The 15,916-nt window shown below is 43.7% G+C and overlaps 1 protein-coding gene across 5 annotated transcripts in view; it reads left to right on the top strand.

The window, feature by feature from the left end:
• Positions 1–10,594: 10,594 nt before the first annotated feature.
• The window catches only part of VPS13A (vacuolar protein sorting 13 homolog A), a 235,170-nt gene continuing 229,848 nt past the window's right edge, over positions 10,595–15,916 (top strand). For 3 of the 5 annotated variants that reach the window (XM_072837699.1, XM_072837700.1, XM_072837701.1), the window contains exon 1: positions 10,595–10,852. In XM_072837699.1, the coding sequence (XP_072693800.1) occupies positions 10,753–10,852 (100 nt within the window). In that variant the 5' untranslated portion in view covers positions 10,595–10,752. Of the gene's footprint in view, positions 10,853–11,135; positions 11,392–15,916 lie in introns of those variants that run through there. The other 2 variants (XM_072837698.1, XM_072837702.1) reach the window with 2 other exon arrangements.

Raw genomic sequence — 15,916 nt, 5'->3', positions numbered from 1 at the left:
TTTTAATAGTGTTGACCGCCTTCCTCCTACACATCCATCTGGGATGTCTGCGGCCACCCACTTCAGGTACACTGGCTTCTTTCCTATACCTCCCCTCTCGTGTCCATTTGACTCTTCCATAAATGAGAACGTTTCTTCACTGTTCAATCCTTTGTCAACTTTCCTTTATCTACATTCCTTTACTTCTAAATGGCATCCACACATGGAGTATGGGTAATTGCTTCTGCGTAGGGAGCTCTCAAGTGTTCATATCTTGTCCTGGACTTTCACTGGGACCTCATTTCTTAGCTTCTAACTATCTCTAGATGAACAATACCGTGTCCTGGATATTTTCCCCTAGATTTCAGCTCTCATGGAACCAACCAAAAACAGAGCTTCTCATCATCTGCTATAAAACCAATACCTTGCTTTCATGTTCCAGTTACTATGAATGACACAATCTTGGGATTATTTTGTTTACCTCATCCACTACAGTTAGTTTTTAGAGTTCAAAAATTCTACCTTTATGTCCTCCTTTTCACTTATGCCAGTCTTTGTTTGCTTTCTTTTTCCTCAAATATTTATTTGAGAGAGAGAGAGCACGTGCTTGCACATACACAAGCATGTGCAAGCAGGAGGAGGGGCAGAGGGAGTGTGAGAGAAATCCTCAAGCCCACTCTCTGCTCCATCCCAAGATCCCAAGATCATGACCTGAGCTGAAATCGAGTCCCCCATGCTTAACCCACCGAGCCACCCAGGTGCCCCTTCTTTATGCCTTTCTATTCACTTAGATTGCTGTGACTTAGTTGAGATTCATAACTGCCTTATGCCTAAATGTCAACGACGGCCTTCTGGCTTCTCTCTAACTCAGGACTTTCCCACTCCATCCTGGTCAGTGACTCTTATTTGTGTATTTCAGATTACTTGCATTAATAGGTAAGGTCGGGTAGGCAAGGCAGGGTGACAGAGGCTGGCCTTAGAACTGCACACTGAGGTGGCCCAGGCTCTGGGGAAGGGTTCACGGGAGCAGGAACACACACACAGTCATACAGCCCCGTGTGCACTCAATGGTTTACAAAGGGAGGAAAGCGAATAGAAGCAAGAGATAGCGGTCAATAGTCAGAAGTCTAGATGGGCAGCGGGCTCGGATCCGGGAGGTCTTTCGAATACTGTCTAAATCAAGTTTGGCTCCGGAATGGGGGGGGGGGGGGTAGGGGAGGGCTGGACTGAATAAACACGGAGGGCAGTGGTATCAGTGGACTGAGCTTGGAGTGAGTCTGCTCACCCCACGGCCCTGTGCCACAAACTGTTAAGACCAGACCCCCAGGTCTTCATAATGCCGAGCCTGTCTGCAGCCTTCATCTTGACCCACCTCGCACCGCACTGCCTGACCTGCTCTAAATGATCCGAGCCCTGGATCCTTGGATTCATTACTATTCACAGTCCGGCGGTGGCTGCCAGTCCAGACACTTGATGCTCTCTCTGGCCGCGAGTGTGGCTTCCCTGCTCACCTGCGGCTTGCATCCCCTCGCCTTAACGGTACCGCCTCCCTCTCTCAGCCAAACGCGCGCCCGCGCGGACTCAGGGGCGGGTCCCCTCTGCTCCCCGCAGGAGGAGATCTGTACAGAACTCTCAACAAGGTGCAAACGTGGTGAGTAGTAAAGTGAAAGAGAGCTTGAACGTATGCCGGGAGTAGTTACCGCGGGCCGCAGACAGAAGCCCAGGGATGAGTGAACCAAAGGCCCGACGTGGACACCTGGAGGGGGCGCCCTGCAGCTGAAGCCTGGGCCTCGGAGGGGGATCCGCTTCGCTGCGTGCCTCCGGGATGGAGAGGCGGGAAGGCGAGGTTGCTGCCGCCGTCTCGGAGATGGAGCGAGGGTGAGGATTCTGCAAGTTGGGGAAAATGCAGGTCAGAGGCTGAGGCTGCTGAGGCTGCTGAGGCAGTGCAGCCGTCTGGGCCGAGGCGGGTTGCGCGGGAGGCTCGTAAGACACGGGAGGAGCCCGGCAGCCCCGCAAGGAGCAAGCGGCAAGGGGCGAGCGGCTCCTTCCTCCTCCAGCCCCTCTAGCGCCCCCTCTTGGCGGAGCCCAACCAGGAGCCAGCCGCCGGGCTGCCTGCGCTCCGCAGCGTACGCCCCAGGCCGCAGGCGAGAATACCAGGGCGGGGTTGCAGCCGGCCTGCAGTAGCTCAGCACTTGGCAGGTTTGTCTCCTGCCTTCCACGAAGGTGTGAGTTCTAGGCACGGAGGATAGAATGATGAGCAAGACAATAATAATTAATTGTCCTCAAGTAGCTTATATGATATTATACACATTACAGTGGGGAGAGATAGATAAGTAGAAAACTGTGTCGGGGCGCCTGGGTGGCTCAGGGGGTGAGCATCTGCCTTGGGCCCAGGGAGTGATCCCGGGGTCCTGGGATCCGGTCCCGCATCGGGCTCCCCGCAGGGAGCCTGCTTCTCCCTCTGCCTGTGTCTCTGCCTTTCTCTGTGTCTCTCGTGAATAAATAAATAAAATATTTTTAAAAACCAACAACCCATAGTGTATCAGGTTGGTAAGTGCCCTGAGGAAGATAGAAGGCAGGGAAGATAGAGGAGTTCTGACGGGTGGGGGCAGGTATCAGTGTTAACCAGGTTGGTCAGGGAAGGGCTGAGGAACCGCAAGAGTCTACAAATACAAAAGGAAGGAGCATTCTAGATAAGGGTAGAGGGGAGTGGAAGGCCAATTCTGTAGGGCCTTATCTGCCACTGTGTGGGCTGTGGCCATTCCCATGATGATGCAGGCAATATAGTACCAGCTTTGAAGTACAGAAGTAACATAGCTTTTAGGGGATCCTTCTGGATACTCTTTTTATTTTTTTTTAATTGGAGTTCAATTTGCCAACATAGCATAACACCCAGTGCTCATCCCATCAAGTGCCCCCCTCAGTGCCCGTCACCCAGTCACCCCCAGCCCCCCACCCCCCTCCCTTTCCACCACCCCTTGTTCGTTTTCCAGAGTTAGGAGTCTCTCATGTTTTGTCACCCTCACTGATATTTTCACTCATTTTCTCTCCTTTCCCTTTATTCCCTTTCACTAATTTTTATATTCCCCAAATGAATGAGACCATATAATGTTTGTCCTTTTCCGATTGACTTATTTCACTCAGCACAATACCCTCCAGGTCCCTCCACATTGAAGCAAATAGTGGGTATTTGTCATTTCTAATAGCTGAGTAATATTCCATTGTATACATAGACCACAGCTTCTTTATCCATTCATCTTTCGATGGACACCGAGGCTCCTTCCACAGTTTGGCTATTGTGAACATTGCTGCTAGAAACATTGAGGTGCAGGTGTCCCTGCGTTTCACTGCATCTGTATTTTTGGGGTAAATCCCCAGCAGTGCAATTGCTGGGTGTAGGGCAGTTCTATTTTTAACTCTTTGAGGAACCTCCACACAGTTTTCCAGAGTGGCTGCACCAGTTCACATTCCCACCAACAGTGCAAGAGGGTTCCCCTTTCTCCTTCTGGATACTCTTGAGATTATATTATTCTCCCTGGATTCACCTAGACCCTGCCGTTGGAATCTAATTCCAGGTCCAGAATCTTGCCTTCCGCATGTTTCCTCTTTCTCTCTCTATATCTGGCTGTTAGACACCAGCAGGGGGAAGTCCCAGCTGTTCCCAGGCCTCCTGGGGGCTGCAACCTCACTCCAATATCACAGCCTGTGGGGTTTTGTACCCTCTGAACAGTCTCTCCTTAAGTTGCTCATGAGATAGTAATCTACTTCTCTGGCAATGTGTTCAGTGTAGGGAGAGTTGGGTGTGGCTTCATATCCAACATTTGTTCATTCTTTCAACAAGTATGTATTAAAAACCTACATGTATCACATACAGAGTAATTGATATTTTAATATGTTCTGGTAAGGTATCACATTCACATACTTTTCCTTTGTGAATATTTTACCAAGCATCTTGTAGAATCTCTTACTTCCCAAGCTCATCTCATTCTCAGCAGTACCCCCAATCGGACCCCAAATTACCAGAGCCTTTAAGAAAATTATTTCAAAATAATTATACATTTATAGCAAGTTGCCAAAAAAACTACAGGAAGGTCCCTTGTACTTTTCACCCAGTTTCGTCTATAAATTATACATTTATAGCAAGTTGCAAAAAAAAATTACAGGGAGATCCCTCATACTTTTCACCCAGTTTCCTCACACTCTTCATCAGTTTTCTGGGTCAAAACCAGGATGGTACATTGGCACCATCCAGAGCTTATTCAGATTTCACCCATGTTATATGCACTCATTTGTGTATGTAGTTTTATGCAATTTTATTTGATCACTACCACAATCGAGATACAAATGTGCTCCATAAACACAGGTTCCTCCCTGCTAATCATTTGTAGCCACACCTGTTCCTCTTTCTCATACTAACCTTTGGCAACTGCTCATCTGTTTTATATCTCTATAATTTTGTTATACATTTTGTAAATAGAATCAGCATAATGCCCTGAGATGTATCTTGAGGTTGTGTATAGCATTGATAGTTCTTTCCTTTTGATTGCTGAGTGGTATTCCATGGTTTAGATGTACTACATACAGTCTGTTTCCATTCATCTGTTGAAAAGCTTTTGGGTCGTTTCCAATTTTTTGCCTATTATGAATGAAACTGCTATGAACATTCTTGTACAAGTTTTTGTGTGAACACAGTTTTCATTTCTCTAGGATACATGTCTGGAAGTGCAACTGCTGGCTCGTATGGTCTGTGCATATTTAGTTTTTCTGGTTTTGTTTTTATTTTTTTTTCCTTTTAGAAATTGTCAAACTGTTTTCCAGAGTAGCTATTACCATGTCAAATTCCCACAACGAATGCACACATGGTCAATTTTCTCTGCATCCTCACCAGCATTTGGTGTTAACTCACCTCTCTCTCTCTCTCTCTCTCTCTCTCTTTTTTTTTTTTTTTTACCATTTTGGTTGATGTATAGTGATAACTCATTTATGGTTTTAATTTTCATTTCCCCCATAGCTAGTAATATTGAACATATTTTCCTTATTTGCCATCTGTATGTCTATTCATGTCTTTTGGCAGATTTTTGAGAGTTAACACAAATTCACCATCAGGGTTAAGAACTTGCTCACAAACTTCAGTTGGCTCCAATTTTGGAGCAATTTTCCCTAAGAGTCACAGAAGAATATACAATATAATAACATTTCTGATACACCTCTCTTCACCAGTGTAGAGGAACAAATTAAGTTTACATCCACTTTTTAAATGTTCTAAGTGTATGGCATATTGTTGAATGTAATGAAATTCAATTTCCATGGTTCAAAATCTCCAAAGCTGATATGCTTTAGGCTAACAACATTTCAATTAGTATGATAATGGAAGTCTTATTATACTTCATTTGTAGTAATCTTATAATATTAAGCAGTTTTTTTTGTTTTTTTGTTTTTTAAAAATCCATGCTCATTGTAAAAAAAAAAAAAAAGAAAATGACCTAAGTCTCACCATCTAAAGAGAATCACTGTTATACAGATGGCTAACAGACACGTTAAAAGATGCTCAACATCATTTATCATCAGGGAAATACAAATCAAAACCACAATGAGATACTACCTTTCACCTGTCAAAATGGCTAAAATTAACAACATAGAAAACAACTGGTGCTGGTGAGGATGTGGAGAAAGAGGAACCCTCTTACACTGTTGGTAGGAATGCAAACTGGTACAGCCACTCTGGAAAACAGTATGGAGGGTCCTCAAAAAGTTAAAACTAGAATGACCCTATGACCCAGTAATTGCACTAGTAGGTATACAGATTAGAAAGGACACAAGCCCCCCAATGTTTATGGTAGCATTATCAACAATAGCCAAACAATGGAAAGATTCCAAATGTCCATTGATTGATGCATGGATAAAGAAGATGCGTTGTATTACTGAACCATTAAAAAGAACAAAATCTTGACATTTGCAACAATGTGGATGGAGCTAGGGTGTATTATGCCAAACGAAATGTTAGAGAAAGATAAATACCATATGATTTCACTCATATGTGGAATTTAAGAAACAAAACAGATGAACATATGGGAAAGAAAAAATGGAGAGAGAGGTTATCAAACCATAAGAGACTCAACTAAAGAGAACAAACTGACGGTTGATGGAGGGAGCTGGTGGGTGGAGGATGGGCTAAATGGGTGATGGGTATTAAGGAGTGCACTTGTAATGAGCACCAGGTATTACATGAAAGTGATGAATCACTAAATTCTACATCTGAAGCTAATTTTACCATATATGTTAACTAGCTAGAATTTAAATACAAACTTGAGAAAAAATAAAGATAATTAGTATTAATTGGTGGTCATACTTTTACATTTGTCTCTGTGTGTATATATATGTATTTATATAAATTCTCTGCACACTTAAATATATTTATAATTTATGTTATTGGTGTGATGCTGTTCTGTCTCTTGTTTCTCACAAGCATATATTATTGACTTTCTTCCATATTAGTATAGATCTATCTGCATTTAATTTTAAAGCGTATATAGTAAGCCATTGTGTATGTGTACATTTAACCAGCTTCCCTATTGATAGTTCCAATTTTTTACTGTTATAAATAATGCTTTAGTGAATGTTCTTGTGGGGATAGTCTTTAAAATTTTTCTGTTTTCTTAAGAGTATATCACTAGAAGTGGGATTTTTGAGCCAAAAGTCATGTATGATTATATGTATATGACATATTTATGATACATATGTATATTCATATATACATTCATGTATATGCATATGTATTATAAAATGTCTATATCAGTTTGTAGATGTTTACAAACTGCCATTTAGAAAGATTGTATCAATTTAGACTTTTCCCAACACTAAGTAAAGTTCTTATAAATTTCTTAACCTTTTGGGGATCCCTGGGTGGCTCAGAGGTTTAGCGCCTGCCTTTGGCCCAGGATGTGATCCTGGAGTCCTGGGATCGAGTTCCACGTTGGGCTCGTGGCATGGAGCCTGCTTCTCCCTCTGCCTGTGTCTCTGCCCCTCTCTCTCTCTCTATATATATCTATCATGAATAAATAAATAAAATCTTTTAAAATTTTCTCTTAACCTTTTACTTATATTTCCTTTCCAACAAATTTGTTTTCTTTTTTTAAGGTTTTGGAACACATAAACCCAAATAATTTTGTTTATAATTTTTAAATCATTAACTGAGATGGGAGCACTGGGCTTTGTGAGGCTAGGTCAGTAAAACTTTTTCTGTAAGATGGACATTTTCTATAACTGTTCCTCCAGGAGCTGAATGTGTTTGGGAATGTGATCTGCTTCAATGGCTTTGTTATTGGGCCGCCCAGGCTGCTCCCACAGTGCTAACCTCACAAATGAGGTCAGGAAAAGCAGTACACAAATGATACTTATGGATGGAGGAATTAATTAGGAGGAAGAAAATGTCCAAGATAACTACCAGTATGCCAAAACTTCAAAGATGGAAAGCTGTGGCATTTAAAGCAAGCATAAGCCAGCAAATCCTAGCTACAAAGTTAGGGATTCATTGTAAAGTTAGATCATGTTGCAGTCAGGGTTCACTCAAAAAAAATTTTTAAAGGGATGCCTGGGTGGCTCAGCGGTTGAGCGTCTGCCTTTGGCTCAGAGTCCCGGGATCGAGTCCCACATCAGGCTCCCTGCTTGGACTCTGCTTCTCCATCTGCCTATGTCTCTGCCTCTCTCTCTCTTTCTGTCTCTCATGAATAAAAAAAAAATCTTAAAATTTTTTTTAAATCTGAGCAAACAATGAAGTACAGCATTTTAATTATGATCTGGAGGACAAAAAAAACACCTTGACATATTCCCAAATTTGCAACTTGGAACACTTCTTTTTTGGAAGTATTTGAAATTATTTTTCAAGGTCCAACACATATTTGGTTTAATGGTTTAGTAAGTGAAATTATTTTTTACATGATGACATTACTATGTTTTGTCTTATAAATTTTCTCAGATTAAGCAACAAAAAGACTGAGTGCAAAATTGTACATTGTAGTAATTGGGAAATGTGCGTTCATGATACTGCACCTAACATTAGGTAAGAATTCAGTTACAATATGCATCTTATATATATATATTTTTTTTAATTCATGAGACAGAGAGAGAGAGAGAGAGAGAGAGAGAGAGAGGCAGAGACAGAGGGAACCTGATGTGGGACTCAAACTCCAGACCGCGGGATCAGGACAGGAGCTGAAGGCAGATACTCAACTGTGGAGCCACCCAGGCATCCCCTTATATACTTCTAATACTTGCTCAGAAGAATTTCTTTCATTACCCTCTATCACTGAAATGCTTACAGTTCTATATTTTCAGCAGTACATCTTTCTTCATCCAATTCTAGAGGATTTTCCAGGATAATAGAAAACTAGTATGAAGTGTTTGCAAGCTATTTTAGATGTATTTTTGGACTGAGTTCTGGAGTTCTTGCACTTTAAATCTATGGTGCTAGATTTAATAGTGGAATTTGTAGCTTCTGTCTAGCTGGCTTCTTCTAAATAATACTACGGCAGTAAAATACCTAATTACGGGTTCTTCCCTTTGCTGGGCATTTCAGCTTCTATCTGTACGTAAAGGTTTCTGTGTTATTCAGGTGCGGTGGTAGGGCAGAGTCAGTAAGAAGTTCCAGGTTCCAGGTCTTTTTCTGCAGAACATTAGTTATGTCACTTGGGATCGATCCTTAACACCTCTGCTTCATTATTGTTAAGATCAAGAGATTGAATTGCTGACATAATAAAGATCCTTCGATATAATATTGTATGAAAATACAATTTATGAACTCATATAAAACAAGATTTATACTGTTTTTTGCCAGGCATTCTTACTTGCAAAGACAAATCTTAAACCTTAAAAAAAAAATTGGGTCCCTATATACAAAAAGTGCTAAAATGATATAGGAATTAACAGTCATCAGAGTCATTATCTGTTGGTGATACTGTGAACCTTAAAAATGAAATCGCCAAAAAAAAAAAAAAAAGAAATCGCCAGTTACTTTACCAGCAAAGGATGAGTTTATTTGGGAACAGCAATGAATGACAACATGGGACAGGCAAGCTACTGCAAAACCATAGGCAAGTTCAACAAACAAAAACAAGGCACATTATTTTACGGAGGAGAAATTTGGGAGTTTTTTTTTTTTTTTTTTTTTTTTTTTTAAGATTGTATCTATTTATTTGAGAGAGAGTCCTAGTGTGTGTGTGCATATGGGAGAGGGGCAGGGAGGAGCAGAGGGAGAGGGACAAGCAGACTCCCTACTGAGCAGGTAGTCACCCAGGGCTTGATCCCAGGACTCAGAGATCATGACCTGAAGGGAAAGCAGGTGCTTAACTGACTGAGCCCCCCAGGCCCCCCAGGAGGGGGGTGTTTAAACAAAAGTCAGCTGGAGAGAAGCAGGGGTTCAGGGTGATGAAAGTTTCTCATCAGCTGAGTGGCAGGGGTACCTGATTTCTCATAGGAGATGCAGCGTACCTCTTTCCCTGTTGGGGCCTGGTAATTGATGATTCCCTCCCCTTGCGATTCTTCCGTGAAGGGCTTATAATCGACCTTTCTTCCTGTGACTGACATTGGGTGCTAAGGCTCCTTGGCTTCCGCTTCTCGCATTGCCAGTCCCCTTGAGGTTTCCCTTTAATGTTCAGGATGCGAAGGGAAAAAAAGTTCAAAGTACACTCCTACATCTTAAAACCTCAAGAGGGTGGTGATTAATTATAGTTCTCCGTGTTTCACATCCAGCCTCTCTGCGAGCTCAGGCATTCGGTCCTACTTCTTATATAAGACCAAATGGGGGGTGGGATGGGCTGAAAGAGCTCTTAATTATTACTTAGTTTCGGCCAGTCATTTGGTAAGACTCGAGGGCTGAGCCTCAGTATCACTATTTCTTGAAGGGCGCTCAGCACCTTTTGGACTGGTTGACTCTCTAGCTCTGAATCTGAAGAGGTTTTCTATGGGATGGAAGGAGCCTCCCGGAGAATAACTTGACCAAAAAAAGCGCGCAGGGAAAGGGGGCGTGGCGTGGCGCCCCAAGGCCGAGCCTACCCTTCACTGCCCTCGCTCCGCAGCCGGGCGGCGGGAGAAGCTAAGTCGCCCTCGGCTCACCCCGGCCCGGCGCTCCGAGCAGGGCGGGGCCGTCCCAGGCGTCCGGACGCCGTAACGATGTGGGGGAGGGGGCTCCTTAGGACCCTCCCTTGAGACGCCCGCAACGTGACGGCCAGAGGACCGGAATCCGCCCACGCCTTGCTTAGGGGCAGGTCCCGCGGGTCCGCGTGCGGGGTCGCCCCCACCCCCAGCGGGTGTAACCGCCGCGCCGGGCCCGCCCCCGCCCCCGCCGCGGGTCCGGACGCCGGCCGGCCGGCGAGGGCGGGGCCGGGGGGGCGGGGAAACTGGCCGCTCCCTACGCTCGTCGCGTCGCCTGGTGATGGGGAGGAGGCGGGTCCTGCTCGGGGAGGGGCGGGCGTCAGAGGAGCGGCCGCGCAGCCGCCCTCGCTGCTCTCCCGCGGGCGTGCCCGGGTCGGCGCCGAGCCCCGCCCCCGCCCTGGAGCGCGGCCTGCGCACGCGCGGAGCGAGCGGCCGCCCCCGCCCCTCGCAGGGCTCGCGGCGCGGCGCGGCTCGGCGTCGGGCGCCGGGGCTGAGCGAGCGGGAGCCGCCCGGGAGCCGCCCGGGAGCCGGTGGACCGAGCGGTCTCGACGGAGGGCGGGGAGGTCAGGCGCTGGAAGAAGGGCCGCGGGGGGGCTGCTGCCGCGGCCAGCGCGGCTGAGGACGATGGTGTTCGAGTCGGTGGTCGTGGACGTGTTGAACCGGTTCTTGGGGGACTATGTGGTGAACCTGGACACGTCCCAGCTCACTCTGGGCATCTGGGGAGGTAACGAGCCCGCCGCCGCCCCGAGCGCCTGGGCCTCCCGCTTCGCCCTGTCGGGGCCTCGGGCCCCTCGCTCGCCCCGCGCCACCACCTGCCGCCGCCCTCCTCGGGCTTCAATTACGTGAAGCCCGGCGGCGGTTCCGGGGCCTCTGCCGGCGAGGAGGGCGCGGGGCGGGGGCGGGGGCGCGGGCGAGGCGTCCCCCCTTTTCCGAGGTGCCTGCCGGCCGCCCCGCGCGGTCGGGCTCCAGCTGTGCGGGCGTGGGGCCCCTCCCCCTCCCGGGCCAGCCTGCACCCCCGGGTTATGACGGAGGCTCGGGGCAGCCCACGGAGGCCGCACGCTGCCGCGCACGTGAGGCGGGCGCGGGGACCCAGACGCCCTCTGGCTCGGCCCCTGCCCGGCGCGCGGCTGGACCCGCGCCCACCTGCCTGCTGCGAACAGAAACCGAAACTCCGCTGCACGGCCAGCTCCTGCGGGTGGCGGGCAGGTTTCAGTTCACAGCCTGGCCCGGGACTGTGTCACCTTTGTAAGGCTCTGGGATCTGGTGGGTCGGAGTGAATTTTTTTTTTTTTTTTTTTTTTTTAAGAAACTAGGCGCGCTGTGCTACGTCTCACACCTGCAAGACGGGGATGAACAGGCGCCTAGGTGGCTTAGATGAAGGACCGAAGCTGTACTTTGTATCCGTTTACTCGGGTGCGCTTCCATATTTGGAGCGTCATTATTAGCGCTTCCATCTGTTTTCAGTATTCTACCCTTTTTTATTTTACACGCTCATTGTAAATTAGATTCCTTTTCTTTGTACGGAATGAGTCTCCTAGGCCAAAGTTAGGGTTAATTTTTTTTTTTTTTGGACTTCATATGCACACACTTTCGGCCTTCTTCTAGGATACTCCTTTATCTTGATTTTTCTCCTTTATGGAAGAGTGTGAGTAGGTAATTAGTTTGATAGAGAGAATCTGTAGTTACTGTGCTGTTGGTCCCCAGTACCATGGTAGTAGAGCCCGCAAGAGCTAGGGACGTCAGTGCTAACTCTGCATCTCTGACTGGGAGCAGAACCTTGAGGATTAACTTGTTCTGCTTCTCATTTGCAGAGTAAAAATAATACAGTCTGTCTTCACACACCTTAGAAGGAAGCCTTGAAAACGTTTTGTAGTGCGCTTTGATCTGTAGTGAAGGTTGCTTCTGCATTCAAGGCGGAGGTTGGTGATAAAGTGCGACTTATGGGTGAATTTGTTTAAAATCTGCATACAGTAAAATTCACTCTTGCGACTTACAGTCCTGCCTTCACAAATGCAAAGTCGAGGAATGTATCCACCATCACAGTCATGAGAGGGAAAAGTTCCATCAGGGCCGCAAAGTTCCTTCTGCTGCCCCTTTTTCAGTCTATCCTTCCCAATCCCCATTTCTCCTGGAAACCATTGCTCTGTTTCCCATCTTTACGGTTTTGTCTTTTCTAAAGTACCACATAAATGGAATTCTATGGCAGATAGCTTTTGGTGTCTACCTGCTTTTATTTAATTTCACTTCCTCTGTAAAATCAGTCTGAGCGTCACCCATGTGTTTCATGCAGCAGTATTCATTCCTGTGTTTTTGAGTGGTATTTGTTGTCTGGATGTGTTATGTCTGTCTGCTGGTTTCCCTTTCTGGCCATAATGAATAGAGCTGCTAAGTACAGTTTTTTGTGTGAACATAAATTTTTATTTCCCTTGGGTTAGTCACTACCTCAGAGTGGGATGGCGAGGTTTTATGATAAGTGAATATTTAATTTCTGTGAAACTGTGGAGCTGCTTTTCAAAGCGGTTGTACCATTCTGCAGTCTCACCAGCATTGGATGAGTGCTTAGATGCTCTACACCCTCACTAGCATTTACTATTGTCATTTCAAAAACCTTTTTTTAGCCATTCTAATAGGTATACAGTGCTAAAGTATTGTTTTAATTTGTGTACCATTAGTGATTGAAGATATTGAGCATTTTTTCGTGTTCTTTGCTGTTTTTATAGTTCATTGGTGAAGTCTGTTCCAGATCTTTTGCTTATTTTAAATTGGCTTTTTTTCTTTTTCTATAGAGATTTAATTTACATACTATTAAGGTCACCCTTTTAATAGTGTTATTTATTAATATAGTTGACATACAGTGTTATTAGTTTTAGATGTGGAACAGTGATTCAACAATTCTAAAGGTTATGAAATGCTCACCATGATAAATGTTGTCACCATCTGTTGCCTTAAAGGTTATGACAGTATTAACTGCGTTTCCTTTGCTGTACTTTTCCTCTTGAATTATCCTTCTAAAATGTACAATTAAGTGTTTTTTCGTGCATAATTTTTTTCACAAAATTATGCAGCTATGACCACTAATTCCAGAACATCCTCAAAACTCCCAAATAAACCTTATACCCATAACCATTAGCAGTCACTCCCAAATTTTCTCCTGATCCCCCCCAACCTCACCTCCAGCAGCTACTAATCTCCTTTTATCTCTATGGATTTATCAATTCTGGACATTTAATTTAAATATAATTATGTAACATAAGTGGCCTTTTGTTTCTGGCTGCTTTCACTTCAAATTATATTTTCGAGCTACATGTTTTAGCATGTATCACTTCTTTTTATGACAGTAATATTCCATTGTCTGAATAGATCACATTTTATCTGTGCGTCAGGTGATGGTCATTTAAATTATTCCTACTTTTTGGCTTTTATGAATAGTGTTGCTATGATCATTTCATACACAAGTTTTTTTTTGTGGGGATATGTTCTAAATTTTCTTGGGTATATGCGTAAGGGTGGAATTGCTGAATCATAGGGTAACTGACTTCTTACAAGGGAACTGCCAAACTCTTTATCAAAGTATTGTCTTATGGTTAAGTGTTAGAGTTCTTTACATATTATGTGTGAGTCCTTTGTCAGATATGTGATTTGAAAATGTTTTCTTTCAGTCTCTTCGAAGTCTGTCTTTTGCAAAGCAAAAGGTTTAAATTTTGATCGAGTCCACTTTAGCAGAAACTTTTCATGAATCATACTTTGGTGTCTGTGAAATCTTTGCCTTCCATGAAGTCACAAAGATTTTTCTCCTATGTTTTCTTGCAGAACTTTTATGATTTTATGTTTTTTATTTAGATTTCTGATGCATCTCTGTATAAGGTATGGTATAGGTTGACGGTTGTTCATTTGTTTGCATGTGGATGCAAATGTCCAATTGTTGCAAGCACCACACTTGTCTTGATAACACTAGCTTTATGGTAAGTCTTGAAATCAGGTAGTATGATCCCTCTAACTTTGGTGTTTATCAGATTTTTAAAACAACATATCAGTGTTTTATTTGCAGAAGTTGGTTATATTTTGATAAGTGAAGCTTTAAATAATAGCTTTTAGTTTTTTAAAAAATCCTTTGAGAATTTAAAAAGCAATAATTTTGATAAACTGTATATTTTTAAATTTCAAAATTAGAAACTGGATGCTACATAGGAAAATGGTTATTTTATGGACTTAATATTTTTATGGTTTAATGTCAGAGGGACCTGTTGGTTTTAAATGTATGCCTTTGCTAGATGTCTAATAATTCAGCTAATTTCACTGTTAGCATATTAATAGTGTTAATTAGTATTCAGGAGTTACATGGATTAACCTAATAATGGATAGTGCTCTGAAAATTTTGTTTCTGAGATGATTTTTTGAAAATTAGAATCCCATTTTTCCTAGAAACATTGTCATATATAAATGAGTTTACGAAAATCTACGTAATTATAATGTAGCAGAACTATGCTACTATACTGGGCCCTACAAGTAGAAGACTGAATATCAGAAGCCTCTATTTTGTGTGTGGCAGGGGAAGGAATTGAACTTTATCTCACACTCTTGGTGAATTTTGATGTTGGTATACTCTCTATGCACTACTAAAAATTCCCCACCCTTTTTATATGTCATCTACTTAGGTAGTACTATTTCATAGACTCATCTGAGATCCATCTAAATTTTATTTTATTTTTTTAGATTTTATATATTCATGGGAGACACAGGGAGAGAGGCAGAGACATAAGCAGAGGGAGAAGCAAACTTCCTATGAAGAGACTGATGTGGGACTCGATCCTAGGACCCCGGGATCACACCCTGGGTCAAAGGCAGATGCTCAACCACTGAGCCATCCAGGCATATCTCATTTAACTTTTCTAAGCAATCTAGACCTTCATGATTTCTTCAAGAGCTAGCTGCATCAGAATCAGCCATATGTGCTTGTTACAGACAGATTTCTGAACTGCTTTCCAGAGATTATAATTCATTTATCTGGAATAGAACATGAACATCTTTTTTTTTTTTTTTTTTTTAACAAATGACAAAGGATTGTGATGTGCAGTGCATTGCATTTTTAGCGCACTTTTAGGGCAAAAGTATTAGAAATTCAGAGGCAGAAGTAGTAATAAGAGTGGCTTTTGTGATAGAATTATCATTTGTAATGGCAAGGAATACCTTATACTTTATAGTTCCTTCTGTAGTCTTCTGTCTCTTTCGCTCTTGTTTTCTTTAAAATCATAATACTAATAAATTCACTTTTTTTTTTTTTGGGTGGTGGTGGTTGTTACACCTGACGTTGTTATGTAATATTAGAAACTTGGATTTCGGGGCAGCCCCTGTGGCGCAGCGGTTTGGCGCTGCCTGCAGCCTGGGGTGTGATCCTGGAGATCTGGGATCCAGTCCCACATTGGGCTCCCTGCATGGAGCCTGCTTCTCCCTCTGTCTGTGTCTCTGCCTCTCTCTCTCTCTCTGTTTATGAATAAATAAATAAACTCTAAAAAAAAAAAAAGAAACTTGAATTTCTTTCTTTCTTTCTTTCTTTTTTTTTTTAACTAGCATATATTGTTTTTGAACTGTGCTCTCCCAGTTTTCTCTTTACAGTAGAGTTTAATGTTCAGTGACCACTTACTGCATACCCCCAGTGTACTAGTGGCTCCATAGGAAGATGAAGATCAGGGCACAATTCCTTTCCTTCTTTTCAGTTTCATTATTTTCCATAATTTTATCTTCCATTTCACTTATTTGTTCCTTTGCTGCTTCCATCCTCCATGTGATTC

This window comes from Canis lupus, chromosome 1 (assembly GCF_048164855.1).
Source record: "Canis lupus baileyi chromosome 1, mCanLup2.hap1, whole genome shotgun sequence".
NCBI lineage: Eukaryota > Metazoa > Chordata > Mammalia > Carnivora > Canidae > Canis > Canis lupus.
Note: the sequence above shows the minus strand (reverse complement) of the source record. Positions and strands in the feature narration are given on the sequence as shown.